Below are 20,514 nucleotides of genomic sequence, written 5' to 3' on the forward strand. Positions count from 1 at the left end.
TCCTTTTCTCTCTTTGGAATTCTGCTATCATGGCTTAGGCAGTGCTTGGAGGGACAGGGGACAGGTTTCTTTACTCCTGGTCACCATCCGGAGCTCCCCATGCAAGGATCCCCTGCTACAGGGACCCGCTGACTGATCAACCTCCCACACAGTCCGCAAGAACTTGAGTCTGATCATATTCCGTTCCTGCTTCTAACTCTTCCTCAGCTTCCCAGTGGCTGCAGTTTAAAGTCCTGACACTTCACCGAAGTGTGTGAGCAAACACAGCCACCGGCTCTCAGTCACACACCAAGTTCTGTGGCTCCTGGGTTCAGCGCCCTGCCCTATGTCCCCACATCTTTGCATCTGCTGCTCTTTCCATGGGAATTCCCTCCACCCTCGACAAGGGTGGGGCTTGTCTACCCAGTCTTTAAAATTCACAGAGTTCCAACCTCCCCTCCATTATTATTATTATTATTATTTTTTGTCTTTTTAGGGCCACACCTGCAGCATATGGAGGTTTCCGGGCGAGGGGTTGAATCGGAGCTACAACTGCTGGCCTATACCACAGCCACAGCAATGCAAGATCCAAGCCACATCTGTGACCTACACCACAGCTCATGGCCATGCCGGTTCCTTAACCCACTTGAGTGAGGCAAGGGATTGAACCTGTGTCCTCGTGGATACTAGTCAGATTCCTTTCCGCTGAGTCACAATGGGAATTTCCTTTTCTTTTTTTTTTTTTCATTTTTAGTCGCCTCACAGCACATGGAGCCCCCGGTTCAGGGATCAGATCCAAGCTGCAGTTATGACTTTTGCCACAGCTGCGGCAACGCCAGATGCTTTAACCCCCTATGCCAGGCTGGGGATCGGACCTTCGTCCTGGTGCTGCAGTGACACTGCCGATCCTGTTGCGCCACAGTGGGAACTCTTCCCCTCCATCACAGCCCTGCTTCTACCGACCTGATACCAGTAAGTGGAGTCTGTTTTCTTCTCTGGCTAACAAAGCCTCCGAGGGCAAGAGCCGTACGTTCCTCTCTGTGTATCTCAGGTTCTTTTCTCGGCCTTGCATAGAGCATATGTGCAATAAATAGTTGGCAGATGACCGCTGTTTCTGGAGTTGAACTTGAACTTGAATGCACAAAGTGCTCAATTGCCGGTAATCTGTGCATCCAGGGTCTGTAACTGGAATCATTTACCCAGACTCCTGGCAAGCAAGCTCCTGGTCCCTAAGTGGTGGTGTCCTTGTCCCCAGTCCCCAGTAATGTCATGAGGGGGAGAGTCCCACTGCCTAGAATTTCTAGAAAACAATGTCCGTATCTACTGACCTCTTCTTCGAAACCTGAGGTGCCGCCGGCTGGGCATCCAGCGCATGTCTCACCTTGCAAGTGGGTCAACCAGAGAGGCTGGTGGTGGTGCTCCGAGGCGATGGACAGGGTGTTCAGGGCCACGATGAGGATGACCAGCCAGTAGAAGACCCTGGACTTCACCACCTCGTGGCACTTCCAGCGGAAGATGCGGTTCCACTGCCTCCAGTGTCGGCTGCGGAGGAGGTGGGGGGATGGGGCCAAGGTTACCTTCCCGAGGTTGCTTTCAGGGGAGCCAACTCCAGCCACGCTTAGCCTGCCCACCCACTCCCTCCTCTGGCCACTCGGAGGAGCCAACGAGGTGAGCTGCAGAGGCAGACTGATTTCTTTTTGTCTTTTCTTTTTGTCTTTTATCTTTTTAGGGCCACACCTGCGGCATATGGAAATTCCCAGGCTAGGGGCTGAATCAGAGCTACAGCTGCCAGCCTCCACCACAGCCACAGCCACCCAGGATCTGAGCCCCGTCTGCAACTTACACCACACCTCATGGCAACACCAGATCCTTAACCCATTGAACAAGGCCATGGATTGAACCCACAACCTCATGGTTCCTAGTCAGATTCCTTAACCACTGAGCCACGACGGGAACTCCTGAGAAAGTCTTAAAAAAGAGGTTTATGTGCGTATAAAGTTGCCATCCATAGATCATTTTACAATAAAAATGTCAGTTACTAGTTTATACGTGGATCGTTTTCAATTATCCACCAAGCCCCGCTGTGTGTTGGGTACTGTTTTTGGCTCCAAAGTGACTGTGGTTAAATGAGAAACCCCACCATGCAAAAAGCGGAAACAAAACCAAAAAAACCTAGGGTGTGTGTTTGTGTGCACACCCGTGTGTGAGCCCGTGTAAGAGAGATGAAAGCGTAGAAGAGGCCTTGGAGGGATTCGAATCTGTTACCATGGTTACCTCTAGGAAGGGCAGCAGGGGAGGGGCCCTCATCTTTTCTTTGATGTATTTATTGTTGGGTCTTTCAAAACCACCATGAGGTATGAATTTGCAAAAGGAAGCAGCCCATCAACGAACACATGGTCCTCTTGAGACAAAGGCACCCGAGCTTCTAGCATCCTGTCTGCAGCCCCCTGCCTGAGATGCTTCTGCTGCTTCTCTATAGCCCCAGCCTCCCCCTCTGGAGCAGAGGTTTTCAGGACTAATCACCCCCACCCCACCCCATCCCACCCCACCCCCGGCTCCCTGTTCCTGCCTTATGCGGAGTCTAAATAGGGCAGCTGCTGAGTGTCCTCTGATTGCACTAAGGGAAAGTGACCCAAAGCCACCTAGGGGAGGTGCCCGCTTTAACTCCAAGTCTTGGGGAGCTGGGGGGCTGGGAGGAGCGGGAGCTAGGCTGGTACTCACACAAACTGGATGATTTTGTTCAAGCCCGCGATTTCATAGAGGCTCTCGGTGTCGGAGCCACCTTCATCTGAAGTCAGCTTCCCTGGGGACAGAGAGGTACATACAGTTGGCCAGGCTTCTGGGTCCCTCTGGGCTGGACACACCTGGGAAGGGCCCATGGACTGGGGACACCTGTGACTGTGGGCCTGGTGGGCCTGAACCCCTCCCTCTGCGCTTTCCTGAGCTCCAGGTCCCCTGCATCTGCCGGGAGGGAGGGTTACAAGGGACAGCTCAGAAATTTGGTCCTTTGCGCTCCGGGAGGGCCTTGTGCCCAGCTGGCGCCCCCATTGCCAGGTGTCAGGCACACCCTCTAAGGCCAGGACTTTCTCATCTGCGAAGTGGTGATGTTGTCCCTGCCCCAGGGGCCCAGGACGCAGGTGGGGGGGGTCATATTGGGAAGTGCCTCTCTGGGTGCCAAGTGCCAGGGCAGCTCTGGTGGTGGTGGGGGTGCCGTCCGTGACCCGCAGCAGCCACCTTCTCTCAGGTCGTCCACGTCCATGACTTCGCCCTGTGTGACCCAGCTCAGGTAGCCCCGGAGGTCCTCCTCCAGCTGCTGCTTCTCCCTCAACTTCTGGAAGGTTCCCCTGGACTTGGCCTTCTCCCTCTCCTTGGTGAACTCTCTGCAGGAAGAGCAGGTGGGGAGAGTGATGCTTCTGGGATGAGGGGGCTCATTCCAGGCTGGACGTGTGCCTCCCTCTGGCCCGGCTGTCACCTGGGGTCCAGGGGCCCTTTGAGGTGGCTGAGGGATAGCCCCTGTCCCCCTCATCAGCCCTGCCCTCTGGGACCCAGGCCACTCCTGCATCTCTTCTCATCCCGGCTCATTTCTCCTTCCTTGTTTTGGGTGACATTGGACATGGGCTTAGAGACACACCATCCATTGCTTTCAGAATCGGTCCTGGGACCTCTGCCCTCCCTTGTTGCCCTGACCCATTCAGCTGCCTGGGGATTTGAGTTCTACTTCCAGACTGAAGGCCTGGGGGAATGCTCCTGGGTCTAGAAGCAACTAGCAGCAAGGAAAGGAACACAAGGTCCCCCATGGGTCAGCGAGCCTTCACAGCAGCAGAGGCAGCCCTGGGCACCCAAGCAGGGTGGATGGGGATCCAGCCGGGCAGGGCTCCCTGGGGCAGGGGCCAGGTCTGCTCTTCACTGTTTTGTGCCCTGGCCCCTTTGGTGATCCCAGGAAGCCTATGTTATAAGATGCTCAAAATAAAACCACAGCCTGACAGAGGAATGGATTTCATGAAAGTGTGGCTATTGAAATACAAAGAAATTGTGATAATATATACGCTTCTTTAAAAAAATTTTTTTTTTTTTTTTGCTTTTTAGGGCCACACCTGCAGCAGAGGCTAGGGGTTGAATCGGAGCTGTAGCTGCCGGCTTACGCCACAGCCACAGCCACGTGGGATCCGAGCCACATCTGCAACCTACCCCATAGCTCATGGCAATTCCAGATCCTTAACCCACTGAGCGAGGCCAGGGATGGAACATGCTTCCTCATGGATCCTGTTCAGATTCATTTCTGCTTCACCACAAAGAGGACTCCTATATTTGCTTCTTTCTTTTTCTTTTTTTTTTTTTTTTAAATTGTATTACAGTTGATTTACAACATTCTGTCAATTTCTGCTGTATAGCAGCTAACCCAGTTATACACATATATACATTCCTTTTCTCATGATATTTTTCATCCATCATGTTCCATTACAAGAGATTGGATATAGCTCCCTGTGCTGTACAGTGGGATCTCATTGCATTTCCATTCTAAACGCAATAGTTTCTGGAGTTCCTGTTGTGGTGCAGTGGTTAACAAATCTGATCAGGAACCATGAGGTTGCGGGTTTGGTCCCTGGCCTTGCTCAGTGGGTTAAGGATCCAGTGTGGCTGTGAGCTGTGGTGTAGGTTGCAGATGCAGCTTGGATCCCATGTTGCTGTGGCTCTGGAGTAGGCCAGTGGTTACGGCTCTGATTCCACCCCTAGCCTCTGCTCTCCGTATGCCACCGGAGCAGCCCTAGAAAAGGCAAAAAGACAAAAATAAATAAATAAATAAATAAATGCAATAGTTTGCATCTACCAACCCCATTTATAGCCGCACCTGCAGCATATGGAAGTTCTTGGGCTAGGGGTTGAATAGGAGCTGCAGGCCTATTCTGCAGCCACAGCCACAGCAACACCAGATCCTTAACCCACTGAGCAAGATCAGGGATTGAACCTGTGTCTCAAGGACACTGTGTCGGGTTTTAAGCCACTGAGCCACAATGGGAACTCCTATATGTGCTTCTTTATTAATTCATTAATTAGCAAGATGTAGTCGAAAGTCTAATAACTATCACAATTTCAAAGCAGTGTTCTTTGCAACAATTGTCATTCCTATTGGGACAAGTCGCTGGCAGTGCTGCTGCCACTGTGGCTTGCTGCCTGCATTCTCCATGAAAGGAAAAGGCAAATTTCAGTGAGAGTTAATACAAATAAAGGTCAAGTTCTTCCCATCCAAGTCCCCAGACCCCTGGATTGTGTGTCCAGCGCCTGGGATTCTGGAGTGGATGATGGCAAGGCAGAAGGGGGCTGATGGCCACTCCAGGCTGCCTGCTGCGGCCGGGGCGGAGCCGTCACAGGAAGAACAGCTCTTGTTAATGATGCCCATGAATACTTAGCGCCTATGATGTGCTGGACCCTGTTCAAAGCGCTTTATAGATGTTAATTCATGTAATCCTCCCTGCGAAACAGGAACCGAATTATTCCTATGTGACAGATAAGGCCCAGAAAGGTTAGGTAATGAGGCACAGGTCACATAGCCACCAAGCAGTAATGCAAGGGTTTAAACTTGGGCCCTCTTGCTCATGAGAATGTGTGCTCAACCCAAAGGCCAGGCTCAGGGCTGAGCCCTAGCCCAGCCCAGCCCGTGCAGGGACAGGAGGCTGGGATCCTGGGGGCTTCATGCAGGGGATGGAAGGAAGAGAGGATGGGAAAAGCCTTGGGGAGAAGAGAGAAACGTGACGAGTGGGGGGGCTCCTGCTCTCCTCCTTGCTAACGGGGAGCATGTGCTGGGCTAAAGGGGACCCAGGGAGGAGTGGGCTTCTAAGCCACATCTCCCCCTCCCCTTCTTTCTCCCCTCCCCCTCCCCCTCTTCTTCCCTCTCCCAGCTGCCTCTGAGCCCCTTACCCGCTCAGGACGCCCAGCACCAGGTTGAGGATGAAGAAGGAGCCCAGCAGGATGAGGGTGACAAAGTAGATCCAGGGCCACTCGTTTCCAATGGCATCGTTGACCTGGTCCAGATGCAGGTGTGAGTCCCACCCCCAACACAAGGAACCCCTTCTCACACCAGCCCCTCACCGCACCTGACCCCAGAGGCAAGGAAAGAGGCCCTCTGGTCCCAGGAGGGAGCCTCTTCTAGCCAGAGGACCTGGGACAGTAGCCTTGCTGGTGGCTCCCTTCCTCCGTCCTGGCTCCCTGTCCTGCCCTGTCCTGAAGACTAAGCCTCCAGTCGGCTCCTTTACAGGCGAGATTTTTCAAAGTAGAAGAAACACTAAAAAGCCATGGCCTGCGCTTGGCCGGCTCCTTCAGGAACCACCTCTGTGACCAAGTCTAGCTCGGCCTCTCTGAGCATTGTCCCCTCTGCCTCCTGGGGTGAGGATATGAGCTGGTGCCTCACAGGCTGGTCACAGGTGAGATAACACCCCCGACAGCCCTTGGAAACATTTAATTAGTATCATCATCCCGTCATTAGCATGATGAGAACTGGTCATGCTAATCCTTTATATTTGCAAAGCATTTGGCAGGTTTACAAAATCCCCCCGAGGGCAGTGTCTCCCCTGTGGCTGGAGCCTCAGATTTCAGCCAGGTGGATTAAAGGTTGATTCTTGGCTCTGTCTCTCATCCGTCCAACAGTGGCCGAGTTACCGAACCTCTCTGAGCCTCAGTTTCCTTATCTGGAAAGTGGGATTCATGCCTTCCATTGTTGGCGGAGCAAATAAATGCCACCGAGCTCTTAGTAACACAAAATAAGCAACCTTCACCAGGAAGAGAGCTTCTGCAGCATTGAGTGCGTTACTGTGGTAACTCAGTTATTCCCCCACTAACCATCATAACTACCCTATGATGCAGTTAGTATTTTTATGGTACAGAAGGGGAACCTGATGTCCAGTAGTATTTTTATGGGGAAGCAGTCTGGTCCAGCAGCAAGAAGAGACTCGAAGGGCCCTTCCTCCCTCAGGAAATCTGAGACTCTGGGCCAGGAGGAGTAAGCCACCCAGAGCCAAGCTTAGGGAGAAGTTAGGAATTGAGACCAGAACCCAGGGAGCGCCTGGCGTCCATCCCCACCCAATCTCGGGGCTGCGCTGGCAGGTGGTACCTTGGGGCCCCGCCCAGAAGATGTGGGGTAGGGGGGTGGGAAGGGGAAGCAGCAGACCCTCAGCCTGGGACTGCAGGCCCGCCCGCTCCTGACAAGCCCCAGACCCACCCAGTAGAGGACGTCGGTCCAGCCCTCCATGGTGATACACTGGTACACCGTGAGCATGGAGAAGCCGAAGTTGTCGAAGTGGGTGATGCCGTGGTTGGGGCCCGGCCAGCCGCCCCGGCACTCACTGCCGTTGATGGTGCAGGGGCGTCCCGAGCCTGTCCGGGCGCAGGGCGACGGCTTCTCGTTCTCCACAGTGGCCACGATATCTGTGGGTGGGCGGAGGGCAGGTGAGCCCCGGGCAAGGCCCGGAGAGGGGGGGAATGGGGGGAGGGTCGAGACAACAGTTTGAAGCGGGAAAGATGGGCCTAAGATGCCCCCGGCAGACCCGGACAGCACTGCGGGAGAGCGTGGTATAAATGACAGTAGGCTGCGGTGAGGACACGGCCACGGCTGCGGATAGGGGTATGGTTAGGGTACAGCCAGCGGGCAGTAGCTCGGACCCTGGGCCTCTCTGGAGGCATAGCTTTTAGAACCACAGCTCCTGAAGCTGGTGTGATTGAACCCACAGAGCTTTGGAAAAGAAGGCAGCGCCTGGCTGGGCGGAGCTGTGGGCGGAGTTGTGGGCGGGGCCTCTGCCGGCACTCCAGCATCCTTCCAGGATACTGAAACCAGGGCACCCCTGGGGCTGGGATGTGCTGGACAGACATCCAGCTTCGGGGCAGGTCTGCCTTAGCATCCAGGGAACCCCTGCATGATGCTCTTATTGTCCCTAAAATCCTGCCATTTGGATGACATCCTGGGTCCCTTTTCTCCCAGGCAAGTGCAGATGGCAATTCTGGTGGATCCCAAACCGCCTGCATCTTAATCCACGGGTGACCAGAGAGCCCAGACAGTGCCCTTATCTGGGGCAGGGGCGCCTCAGAGCAAACTCTGCCCCGGCCCCTGCTGCTCACTCCTCTTGACCGTGGACCCTGGACAGGTGTTTCCCCCCAATCTCCTTTGTCCCCAGGTTCCCGGGTGTGGGAGCAACCGCCTGATCCTGGGGGCTTCTGGTGGCTTGGGTGGACCCCCTTCGAGACACCCCAGGAGCCCTCCCGGAGCCCAGCCCCGGCAGCTCACCCGTTCCAATGAAATAGCAGGTCTTATGCATCTTGCCCTTGAAGAGCTCCAGCCCGATGATGGCATAGATAATGACCATGAAGAGCACAAGCAGGGCGATGTGGAACAGCGGCAGCATGGCCTTGAAGATGGAGTTGAGGACCACCTGCAGGCCTGTGGGGGAAAGGCAGGGAGGGCTCATCTCCCCTCTGGGTCTCCTGGCCCTCCCAGAGAGAGGGGCCAAAACCTGGGGTAGGGAGGGGGAAGGGGGGAGGGGCCTGCCACGCACTGGGCACCCCGGACACCAGTCGGAGGGGTCTGAGCACGCGGAAAGCTCTCAGTGCCTTGACGTCCAAGCCAGCGCCTTTGCTGCTCAGCGGGGCTGTGTTGCTCTGGATGAGGTTGACCTGCTCCAGGATCACAGTGAAGACCCTACAGTGGACGAGAGGGAGGCCAGAGGGCCAGCGGGCAGCTAAGCCACTGCGCCGGGTCGAGGACCCTGGGTCCCCTCCATGCACAAGGGACCTGTGGGAAGACCAGGCTGGGGCGGTGGGGGGCACGGATGATGCACTGGCTCTGATGTGGGGATGCCTGTCTGGGGACTTTAGAAAAGATTCTGAGGCCACATTCCAGGCAGTGAGAAAGGTGGTGGGTCCATATGTGATGTCCACCCTGGGGCCAGAGAGGGTGCAGGGACGTGAGCCTCAGGCACCCCCAGTCAGGCCTGCAGGCTGCATACAGCCCCCCAGTGGCAGGTGCACTTGGTGGGCTGGTCTCCCTCAGCCACTCCCCCCCCCCCCGCCCCCGCCACACTGCTCTTCTGACAAAGCCCCTTGTGTTCCTGGCTCCCAATTGACTCAAATGGCCATTATCCTTTGAAGTCATCTCAAGTCCTTCTTCGGAACTACCCCCCCCAGCCCCGCCCCTGAGCTGCACTGCGTGTGAGACAACGGTGCCCTGTGTGCACTTGATCTATACACACTGGCCTTGGCCTCCAGCCAGGGCAGTCAGTCCATCAGGGCAGAGGCTGATTCCCAGAATTGCCCTCTTTTCCCTGTTGTGCCTAAAGCAGCACTGGACAATTAGCAGATGACAACTTAATTTTACTGAATTGAAGGGCAGCAAGGGGGCCTTGGTTTATGTCCTGGCACTGCCACTGGCTAGCTGTGTGACCTTGGGTGAGGTGCTAGACTTCTCTGAGCCTTAGCGTCCTTAAATGGAGAACATAAGAGGATTGTTGGAAGAATCAGATGAGATGTTACAGGCACAGCACAGAGTCAGTGCCTGATAAACGCTGCTGCTATAATTAGGTGGTGATTATTCAACACGACGTTATGGGCTCAGTCATGACCCTCCCCACCCCCACCGCCCAATTCACCTGCTGAAGCCCTCACTTCTGGGACCACAGAATGCGGCCGTATTTGGAGACAGGACTTTTAAAGAGGAAATGAAGTGAGAAGGAGCCAGTTAAAGTGAGCTCTAATTTAATCTGACTGGTGTCCTTAGAAGATGAAATTCGATGCATACAGAGACACCAGGGGTGCATGTGAATGGAGGAAGGACTGCTTAGGGACACAGCAAGAAGGCAGCCATAGGTAAGCCAAGGACAGGACCCTCCCAAGAAACTAGACCTGGCAACACCTTGACCTTGGACCCCCAGCCTCCAGAACTGCCAGGAAGTACACTGTTGTGGTTTTAGACCCTAGTCTGTGGCATCTGGTTATGGCCACTGAACAGGCTCCTACAGGTTATTAAACACCTGTTCTCAAGGATGCAAACAACAGGGAGTTTCTGTCGTGGCTCAGTGGTTGACGAATCTGACTAGGAACCATGAGGTTGCCAGTTCGATCCCTGGCCTTGCTCAGTGGGTTAAGCATCTGGCGTTGCCCTGAGCTGTGGTGTAGGTTGCAGACGTGGCTCGGATCCCGAGTTGCTGTGGCTCTGGTATAGGCCGGCAGCTACAGCTCCGATTAGATCCCTAGCTTGGGAACCTCCATATGCCGCGGGAGCGGCCCAAGAAATGGCAAAAAGACAAAAAAAAAAAAGGATGCAAACAACAGGCGCTCAATACAGGTCCACGGAATCTGCGCGTAGGTGAGAGTCAAGGCTGAGAAACGTATGAGCCCCCGGAAACGGCCAGGCCCTGGAACCATGCAGGCATTTGCAATTCCGTGTGATGAGAGCAGAATAGGACACTCGGAGTTCCCGTTGTGGCGCAGTGGTTAACGAATCCGACTAGGAACCATGAAGTTGCAGGTTCGATCCCTGCCCTTGCTCAGTGGGTTGACGATCCAGCGTTGCTGTGAGCTGTGGTGTAGGTTGCAGACGCGGCTTGGATCCCGCGTTGCTGTGGCTGTGGCATAGGTTGGCGGCTACAGCTCTGATTAGACCCCTAGCCTGGGAACCTCCATGTGCTGCAGGAGCGGCCGAAGAAATGGCAAAAAGACAAAAAAAAAAAAAAAAAAAAAAAAAAAGAATAGGACACTGGCGGTGCCTGGGCAGGGGAGGCTGTGCCCGCTGTGCCCTCCCCCTCCCCCTGCTGCACCTGTGGGTTGCCCCGCCCCCAGTGGCTCCACGTGGGGCCGTGGCCTGCACCACGCTGGGTCCCCTCCTGCCTCGGGACCCACCGATCCCCACCCGGGCCTCACCCCAGGAAGACGATAATGAAGTCCAGCACGTTCCAGCCGCTGCGCAGGTAGGCGTCCTGGTGGAACAGGAAGCCGTAGGCGATGATCTTCATGGCGGCCTCGATGGAGAAGACGATGAGGAAGAAGTACTCCAGCTTCTCCTGCAGGCGAGGTGGTCATCGCTCAGCTGCCCCCTGCTCCTCGGGCCACACACCACAGCCTCTGCTCCCGGCGACCCCTGCCTGGATGGCCGCCCCCGCTGCCAGCCCCTCCCTTTACCACGTGGTCCCAACACGGAAGTGACCTCTGAGCTTTTCTATTCCTCTTTCCACTTGTTCTTAGCTTATCCCTGGCCAAAGTGTCCTACCTGTTTCTAGCTGGGTCTTTTGTTTGTGTGTTTGGGGCCATACCTGGGGCACGTGGAAGTTCCTAGGCCAGGGATGGAACCTGTGCCACAATAGCGACAATACCAGGTCCTTAGCCCACGGTATCGCCAGGGAGCTCCCTCTGGTTCAAGCTCTATCTCGCCCACTAGAATATAGATTTCATGTGTGGGGGGATTTGTTCATTTTCTTTTCTTTTTTTCTTTTTTTTGCTTTTTCTTAGGGCCACACCTGTGGCACATGAAAGTTCCCAGGCTAGGGGTTGAATTGGAGCTGCAGCTGCTGGCCTACACCACAGCCATAGCAACACCAGATGCCAGCTGCATCTGTGACCTACCACAGCTCACAGAACGCTGGATCCTTTACCCACTGAGTGAGGCCAGGGATCAAACCCACATCCTCATGGATACCAGTCAGGTTCATAACCCGCTGAACCACAGCGGGAACTCCCTGTATTCATTTTCTCATGACTCTGCTTCCTGGGCCTAGAATTGAACGAATCAGTGAGCAGTCTGGGCAGTCCTCAAAGTGAAGGCCCCAGGGGGTTCCTGTTGGGCATCTTTTTTCTCCTTTGTCCTGAGGCCTGATTGGGGGGGGGGGGGTCCTTCAGGACTTCAGATTGCCCTCCTGGCTGGTCAGGGTCTTAGCTTTCATTCATTTTTCTGTAACCTCCCCTGCCCAGCCCACCCACCCACCACACCGGCGGCCTGCAGGCAGCCACTTAAAGGGCACAGCACTATCACGCAGGGTAGGGGAGTTGAGGTACATGGCGTGGAGGATGCCCTGCAGGTCAGAGGTCAAGGGTTTTGCTCCGTCCCCCTCCCCCACCCTTGCCAACTCCTCCAGGCTGTTGGCTGTGGCCCAACTCTCTTGGTCACCCTGTCCCTGGCCTGGTCACCCTTCCTTCTCCTCTGGGCCCAGGAGAGAGAGCTATTTCTAAAGAAGCAGGTCACTCTGTCAGGGCTCCAGGCTGATGCCGCTGTCCTTGCAGCCATCGAGCCAGGCTCGCAGCTTCCAGGAGCGCTGTGCTGCCTGCCCCAGCCAGGCCTCCTTATGCCAGCCGGCCCCGGAAGGGGCTGCGGCCAAGAACACATACAGAGAACAGAACCGCATCCCCCGGAGCCGAGCTGCGAGAATGTCTGGGCCCCACACCCACACCTGTGTCACCATCAGTCACCCACACCCACCCCAGGCCTCTCTGCCAGCACCCTGCAAACTGCAAAGCTGCTACTTATCTGGGCCACCCCGCTAGTTACTTGGAAGGGACTCAACTTTTGCTTCTCTTTTTTTTTTTTTTGGTTGTTTTTTTTTTTTACTTCTCTTTTTTTGTTTTGTTTTGTTTTTGTTTCTGTCTTTTTAGGGCCGCACCCGCAGCATCTGGAGGTTCCCAGGCTGGGGGTAGAATCGGAGCTGTAGCTGCCAGCCTGCACCACAGCCGCAGCAATGCCAGATCTGAGCCACGTCTGCGACCTACACCACAGCTCACGGCAACACCGGATCCTCAGCCCACTGAGTGAGGCCAGGGATCGAACCCGCAACCTCATGGATACTAGTCAGACTCATTTCCACTGAGCCACGACAGGAACTCCTGCTTTTCCGTCTAAGCAGATAGGTTTGGGAAGAAAGGAACCAGGTCCCCAATAACTCATTAATAGGGATGAGGACCCCAAAAACTCCCAGCTTGGTCTGCAGAGAATTTTCCTGAATTTCTGCTTCTAGACAGAGAGGAAAACAGAGGCATATGCAAACAAAGCCTGCTTTTCCCTAACCACGCCCCTAATTCCATCCCAAACTTTCTCCTTCCAGAAAATGATCATATGGGATATGACATTCCCATTGTGGCTCGGCAGGTTAAAAACCTGACTAGTATCCATGAGGATGCAGGTTCGATCCCTGGCCTCACTCAGTGGGTTAAGGATCCAGCGTTGCCACAAGCTATGGCCTAGGTCGCAGACGTGGCTCGGATCCCCCGCTGCATGGCCGTGGTGTAGGCCGGCTGCTGTAGATCCAATTCGACCCCTAGCCTGGGCACTGCCATATGCTGCGAGTGTGGCCCTAAAAGGAAAAAGAAAACAATTATGCAGGATTAAAGGCAAAGCTGCACGGTCTACGAAGTGGCCCACGCAGGGACTGTGCCTGACCTGACACTAGGTGGGAACTGGGGGTCAATGGCTCTGTGGAAAGGCACTACCAAGGAGGGGGGGTCCAGGAAGCTCCCTATTGGGAGTGGGGTGGGGTGGGGGGTCCATTCCCCTGCAGGGCAGGCTTTCTGGGAGTCAGACACAGCTTTAAGGTAAAGGAGCAGGGGAGTCAAGTCAGCATTTAAGTGTTCAAGTGGCTGCCACCCCGGCGCGAGGCAGCAGAAATGGGGGTGGGGGGAGGGAAAACAGGGCCCAAAATAGTTGCAGAGCTCACAGCCCCGGCGGCCGGCCCTGTGCCCGGGAGGGCTGCCTGCACCTGCCACTGCCTGTCCCGCTGCCGCCTGGCCCCCAGGGAGTTGTCAAGGGCCATGGGCTACAGATGGGGTCACTCCGGTTCCGGGGGCCCCCCAGCTCCCCCACCCACCCTGGAGCACCTGGGGTTAGAGCACCTGCTGTGGGAGCCCTGGGTGTGCCCGTGGCCCGCGCCCGCCCTCAGGAGAGGCAGGGGTGTGTCCCTTCCTGCGTCATCATAGGAATGGTGCCATCCGTGTCACCTCAGGTGCAGCCTGTGCTGTCTACACTAGGGGGTTTACCAAGTCCTACCCTGGATGATCTGGGCAGCCCCTGGCATCCCTCCAAGATCCAAGCCATGAACTTGAAACACCCCCGCTTCCTCTGGCTGCCCCCCACCTGCAGGTGGACACAGGAGGCTTAGGGTGTAACGGTTCTCTCGGCAGCTCTGCTTCCTTGGGCAGCTCCGAAGTGTCCATGAATTTCATCTGTAAAACTGAGATGATGGCTGCTCCCTGCAGAGTCGCCCGGGGGTCGGGGGGAGGCTGTCCTGTGGGGGTGTCTGCCTCGCCCGACCCCTCTGAGGCTCAGAAGTCCCAGCCTGTCTTCCCTCATTGCTCTGTCCGGGCCCCGCCACCCTTCGAGTCCAGGCCTTTCTGTGCCCTAATGTCCACTACATCCCCCTGGATTCTGCGCCCCGCACCACTTGCCCCCAAACTCGCTGTCTGCTCCCCTGTCACCTCGGCCCCTGCTCTGTACAGACCCTACCATGGCCTGGCCCAAACCCTGTCTGGGGCCGCACAACTCCCTGACCCCCTGGCCTGCCTACTGATGGTCCCAAGTGATGTCCTGGCTCTCCCGGTGTCCCTGTGTCCCTGCTCACAGCGGCCCCTCTGCCTGGACTGTCCCCAAGGCCCATGATCCATGCAGCCCTCTCATCTGCACAAATCCCTCTGACCCCACGAGGCAAGATCATCCTGGGCCCCTCCAACCCATAATGGTCCTGCTCCCTCAAACTGGAGCCTGCCTGAGACCACGAGGCCCAGCGAGGGGCCCCATGGTTTCTCTGCCAGGCAGAAGAGGTAACACCCCCAATCAGCAAAGGGATTTGGGGAGGAGGCAAGGGTCACCCTCAGGCAGCTTTCTAGAGTCCCCATGGTGGTGCATGAGGGGAGGTTTTGTGGTTGGGACCCCCCCACACACACACATGCCAGGAAATTCTGGGTCTCCCTGGGCGTGGCTCCCCGACACCCCACTAAATACACCTAGGGCTCAGGGCTTCGCCCTTGCTGTTCCCTCTGCCGGGAATGTCCTTCCCAGCCAGCCCCATGGCTATTGTCTTCTTTCTTTCGACCCCAACTCCAATGTCACCTTGTCACCAAGACCCTCTAGACCCTCCTCCCCTCCCCCACAGGTTTTCTTCTCTGCTTGAGTTTTGTCAGCAGGTGTCACCGTTGGCCACGCCCCGTCTCCCTCTTTCCTTTGACTGCTCCCCTGACCTGACTGCACAGTCCAGAGCTTTTGCATTGTCACCTGCGTCTCGAACACACGGCCACACAGGTGTAGTGCCCCTGGTCCACTGTTGTCACACTGAGATGAGCAATGTGCAGACTCTGAGAAGGAGCATTTGGAAACCATCAGAGTGACATGTCCCAACCTCTGGCACGCGGTGGAGCAGAGATCAGCCTGGGCTCATGAAAGCCACAGGGCGAGGCCCCCTTGGCATAGGCGGTGCCCCCCTGCCCACCCATCGCCTGCTGCAATGGGGTCAGTCCTCACCTGGCTGAGATTTAAAAGTAACAAACTGGTCTTTCCTCACAGATCATCTGCAGAGCTCTGCTCTAAAGAACACAGTACTGGAGGAGTTCCCGTCATGGCTCAGTGGTTAACGAATCTGACTAGGAATTACAGGGTTGCGGGTTCGATCCCTGGCGTTGCTCAGTGGGTTAAGGATCTGGCAGCTCTAGAAAAGGCAAAAAGACAAAAAAAGAAAGAAAGAAAAAAAAAAAAGAACACAGTACTGCCTGGCACACAGTAGGTGCTTAAGTTTGTTGGCATCCCTATTGTGGTTCAGTGGAAACGAATCTGACTAGTATCCATGAGGACGCAGGTTCGATCCCTGGCCTCGCTCAGTGGGTTAAGGATCCAGCATTGCCGTGAACTGTGGTGTAGGTCACAGACATGGCTTGGATCCCATGTTGCTGTGGCTGTGGTGTAGGCTGGTGGCTACAGCTCCGATTCGACCCTTAGCCTGGGAACCTCTATATGCTATGGGTGTGGCCCTAAAAAGACAATAAATAAATAAATAAATAAATAAATAAAGAAAGAAAGAAAAGAAAAACTTAGTTGAATGAACAAACAAAGGAGAATACAATCTCTGCCACTGCTCACTTCAAAGGCAGGTGCCATCTCATGATCACTATTCCTGAAGAGAGATGGGAGACTCCAAGCTCTGACACCAGAGCCAGGGAGACATTGCCCTGGGCTTCCTGACTTTTGTGGGGGGCCATGAGCCTGCCTGACTGTGAGGGGAGGGCTCTGATGCCAGCTCCCTGCAAGGAAGGGGCCTGATTACCAAATATCCGGCCCCAGACATGCCTCTCACTGGGGCCCATGGTTAGCCCCGACCTACAGGCCTTGCACCTGCTCCTGGGGGCGTGGAAGCCAGATCCTCCCAAAGTCCTGGGCTGAAAAGAGCAGGCTTGGACCGCGCCTCTCCCCCATCCTCCCACGGTCTCTATGTCCAGAGTCCATCCTGGCCCTGCAGGCCCCAGGCTCTGGGCGGAAGCGGTGGGAGCGGGCTGGGCTCCCCTGCTCATCGGAGTCTCCCTGTCTAACCACACAGCCACCCCGGCACTAAGGCCTGAAGGAGGCTGGCCTGGCAGCCCCTTGGAGGGCTGGGACCTGCCGAGGCCACGGAAAGACCCCAGTAGGCTGATCGGGGCTGGGGTTCAGGGGAGCCCCGGCTACTGCAGTCACGGAGCTGCGCCCCCTCCCAGCCTCGGGTCAAGGCACTGGGCTGGGGGGTTAGGGCATCTGACTCCTAGTTAACTCTTGAAGGCACATCTGCTTCAATGAATCAAACTGGATTTGACTGAGGGGGAGGGAAGCCAGTGCTTGTAGGGAACTCAGGCTGGGGGGGATGGGGGGGCACCGGGGGGTCCTCACAGCCAGTGCGCAGAGCCGGCTGATCGGCCACTGCTGCTTTACTTTTTTTGTCTTTTTAGGGCCACACCTGCGGCATACGGAGGTTCCCAGGCTAGGGGTCCAATCGGAGCTGCAGCTGCTGGTCTACACCAGAGCCACAGCAATACCAGCTCCTTAACCCAGTGAGCAAGGCCAGGGATCAAACCCACATCCTCATGGATACTAGTGGGGTTCATAACCCACTGAGCCACAACGGGAACTCCCTGCTGCTGCTTTGAGATGCTTTTACAACCTCAGTGACTATGCAGGACACGGTGGGACAGGCCCCAAACACTTGTTTCCTAAAGTCCAACCATTATTTGGAGGAGGGATTGAAGAGAGGGGCCCTCTCACCAGCAAAACAGAGTCACCCCAGGGTTCAGGGGTCACGAGGGTAGCTCTGCCTTGGTCCTGCTTCGTCATAGCCCCCTAAGGAGGGGGCAGGGTCTGGGAGGGGCCCTGGCAACCCCCGAGAAATCAGGCTCCAGCCTTGCCAAGGCTTCCTGCTTCCTCAGCTTCACACAGAGATGGGGTTGGTGGCCCAGCAGAGCCCAGGAACTAGAACAATATGGCCTGGACCACGGTGGACGGGGGCCTATGGTCCTGCTCCTGGTCCTGCCTGAGCCCCGGACCTGGGCACCACGTAGGGCAGCAATGCCCAGAGTGCAGGTGTCACCCACCACTGACGGTCCCTCCAGCCCAGAGGGATGCGGGCTCAGAACCCACAAAAATATTTCTAGGAAAAACGGTGGTATTTCTTGGGTACCTCGGGGCTGGGTGGAGGGTCCTTCCTGCTCTGCTATTTTTGTACCTGAGGGAGCTGGGGCTTGGGGATGGCAGGGGGGGTGAGACCTGGCCCATTTGCCCTGAAGTCAGTGGCATCCTGTGGCCAGACTGCCCACATGTGCCCAGGGCCCTGGCATCCATCTCCGTGATCTCCTCAGCCTCCAGGTTTGGAAAGTGACCCACGGGAGTGAGGGAAGTGGCTGTATTTACTCTGATGAACTCTCCCCCAAATGGACGGGTCTCTGCAGGTCTCCCCGCCATCCTGCCTCCCCCTCCCCTTCCCATGTGGAGAGTCAGCTTGGTGGGGGGGCAGGATCAGGTGCGCCTGGGCTGTCTACACAAGGGAGCCAGCAGGGCTGAGAGTAACTGAGGGGGGTGGTGACAGGCAAGGGGAAAGTGGAGCACCCCCCACCCCCCGCCGCCGGGAAGAGGGCGGGAAACGGTACCATCTTGTGTAATCGTAGTAACAACAGCTCCAGTTCATTAAACACCCACTTGTGTGCCAGGCACTGTTCTAGCCACAGACATGCACTGAATCCTCACAGACAAGGAACTGAAGCACAGAGGGTTCAGTATTTTCTCCAGGGTCACACAGCTAAAGCAGAGCCGTGCCAGGAGGGCAGAAAGGGCACGCGGGGACAACTGGATGGGCCCCCCTGATCTTGCCCCAGCCCCAGGCCTGGCTCCCAGGGGTGCTGGGAGGGCAGAGAGGAAGCAGAAGGACCACCTATCAGCCAGGCCTGGCACCAGGCTGGACGCCCTCCAACATGAGCGTCCTGGAGGGCAGCCTGGTACTCGATCAGGTACAGAGGAGGGGCACAAAGCAGGGTGCGGAGGCTCACAGACTCAGGACACTTCGGGCCAAGGTCCAGGTCGGAGCCGCTTTGGCTGATTGAAGGCCCGAGACCCAACAGCTTGGGCCAAGGGCCCCAGGGCCTCTGCGAAGCCTTGGCTCGTGCACTCTCTTGGGGTCCAACCTGTGCCTGGGGTGAGGGGTGCAGATGAAGGAGGGGAACGCAGCAGCCCCATGGTGGGACGGGGTAGGTTTTGAGCTGGCCTAGAAGCCAGGCTTTCCCTCCGTTTCACCAGACCCTTGTCTGGTGGCCTCGGCTTGGATGCTGGAGCCCTGCAGGTCTGGGTCCCTGAAGGGCCAGGCCGGAGGTGGGGTCCTTCCAAGGAGAGGTGGAGTGGGCTGCGGCCGCAGCAGGCACATTCCGAACCCTATAAAAAGACGGCAGCCCTGGATGCCAGAGGCTTAGGCGGCAGCAACCGGAGCCCCAGGAATGTGCAGGGGCCGCGGGGCTGAGGGCAGGAGCGCTTGGGGGGAGGGGAGGCGACCCAGGAGGGGCCACTGGCCTGTCCAGTCCTGCAGCCTTGCCCCGTGCTCGCAGCACCAAGGCCTCCATGACCCGTGTTACCAAAAATCACCCAGAACTTGGAAATCAGTCACCGCGAGGGCGCCGTGCCCTTGTCACGTCTTATTGGAGCCTCTTGTAACAGGCCTGGCCCAGGAGTCTTGCTGTCTAGGGCGGGTTTCTCAGCCTCGGCCCCATCCCAACCCCAAGTTTCGGGTAGATGGTTGTTTGTTGGCGGCAGGGTGCTGTCCCGTGTACTCGCAGTGTGGTCCCTGGCCCCTGCCCATCGGACAGCAGCACCTGTGCCCACTCAGGACACAGGCTCCCCCCTCCAACGTCCAGACATTGCCAAATGGCCCTCCCCTCGCCTGCCTGAAAGCCACTGGCCTGAGGGCTGCAGCTCTGTTTGACTCAGGATTCTGTCTTGTACGAAGACCGCCCCAGCGGACACACTTCTGTTCCCCATAGGACCGGCCAGCTTTGTGTCTCACCTGGCAACCCGGGCCTATCAGTATTTCTCCAAGATCATAGACACCTATTTCTCGAATTCTCTTTGAACCAGCCCTACTGTCCTTGTTCTCTTATGCCTTGAATACACCTTTTTTTTTTTTTTTTTTGGTCTTTTGAGGGCTGCACCTGCAGCATATGGAGGTTCTCAAGCTAGGGGGTCTAATCAGAGCTGTAGCCACCGCCCTACGCTGAAGCCAAAGCAATGCCACATCCAAGCCACATCTGTGACCTACACCACAGCTCACGGCAACGCCGGATCCTTAGCCCACTGTGTGAGGTCAGGGATCGAACCTGCATCCTCACGGATGTCTGTCAGATTTGTTTCCACTGAACCATGATGGGAACTCGTGAATAAACCTTTGACATTTGTTTCTTTTATATATATATATATATATATATATTGGTCTTTTTGCCTTTTCTAGGGCTGCACCCATGGCATATAGAGGTTCCCAGGCTAGGGGTCAAATCAGAGCTGTAGCCACCGGCCTACACCACAGCCACAGCCACTCGGGATCTGAGCTGCATCAGCAACCTACACCACAGCTCACGGCAACGCCGGATCCTTAACCCACTGAGCAAGGTCAGGGATCGAACCCGCAACCTCACGGTTCCTAGTTCGATTCTTTAACCACTGTGCCATGACAGGAACTCCTATTCCTTCTATATTTTAACCAGAGTCTGTTTTTACTTTATGTTGGAGAGCACAGGGACAGATAAGGCAGCTAAAACAATCATTTCTAGCCCTTCCCAACAACTGGTAACTATTCTAGCCAGGCAGGCCCAGGCTAGAATGGAGACCCTCCCAAAGGTCTCCTTTAATTCAGGCAGAGGACCCCCCCTGGGAGCAGAGCTCCTTCAGGCCTCAGGGAGCAGATGGGCCTTCCGGGCCGCAGCTCGCCTTGCAGGGTCCTGGGCTGGACTGGGGGCCAGCGCCCTGCCTTCTGGTCTCGGCTTCTGGCCACCCTCGAACATCTCACAGCCCTTTCTGTGACCTCAGTGGCAGCT

General features: G+C 56.2%; 1 protein-coding gene across 6 annotated transcripts in view; it reads right to left on the reverse strand.

Moving 5' to 3' along the window:
- Positions 1–20,514, reverse strand: part of CACNA1S (calcium voltage-gated channel subunit alpha1 S) — a 64,521-nt gene that overhangs the window by 37,144 nt on the left and 6,863 nt on the right. For all 6 annotated transcript variants that reach the window (XM_084980733.1, XM_084980732.1, XM_084980731.1 and 3 more), the window contains exons 3-10: positions 10,879–11,018; positions 8,520–8,662; positions 8,252–8,404; positions 7,193–7,398; positions 5,896–5,999; positions 3,214–3,359; positions 2,701–2,782; positions 1,361–1,521 (exon numbers count right to left, since the gene is read on the reverse strand). In XM_084980733.1, the coding sequence (XP_084836859.1) occupies positions 1,361–1,521; positions 2,701–2,782; positions 3,214–3,359; positions 5,896–5,999; positions 7,193–7,398; positions 8,252–8,404; positions 8,520–8,662; positions 10,879–11,018 (1,135 nt within the window). The remainder of the gene's footprint in view (positions 1–1,360; positions 1,522–2,700; positions 2,783–3,213; positions 3,360–5,895; positions 6,000–7,192; positions 7,399–8,251; positions 8,405–8,519; positions 8,663–10,878; positions 11,019–20,514) is intronic.

This window comes from Sus scrofa, chromosome 10 (genome assembly GCF_054392235.1).
Source record: "Sus scrofa isolate SSC_HxYL_T2T_F1_AM1 chromosome 10, Sscrofa_HxYL_maternal_Yorkshire_Landrace_v2.0, whole genome shotgun sequence".
Lineage (NCBI taxonomy): Eukaryota > Metazoa > Chordata > Mammalia > Artiodactyla > Suidae > Sus > Sus scrofa.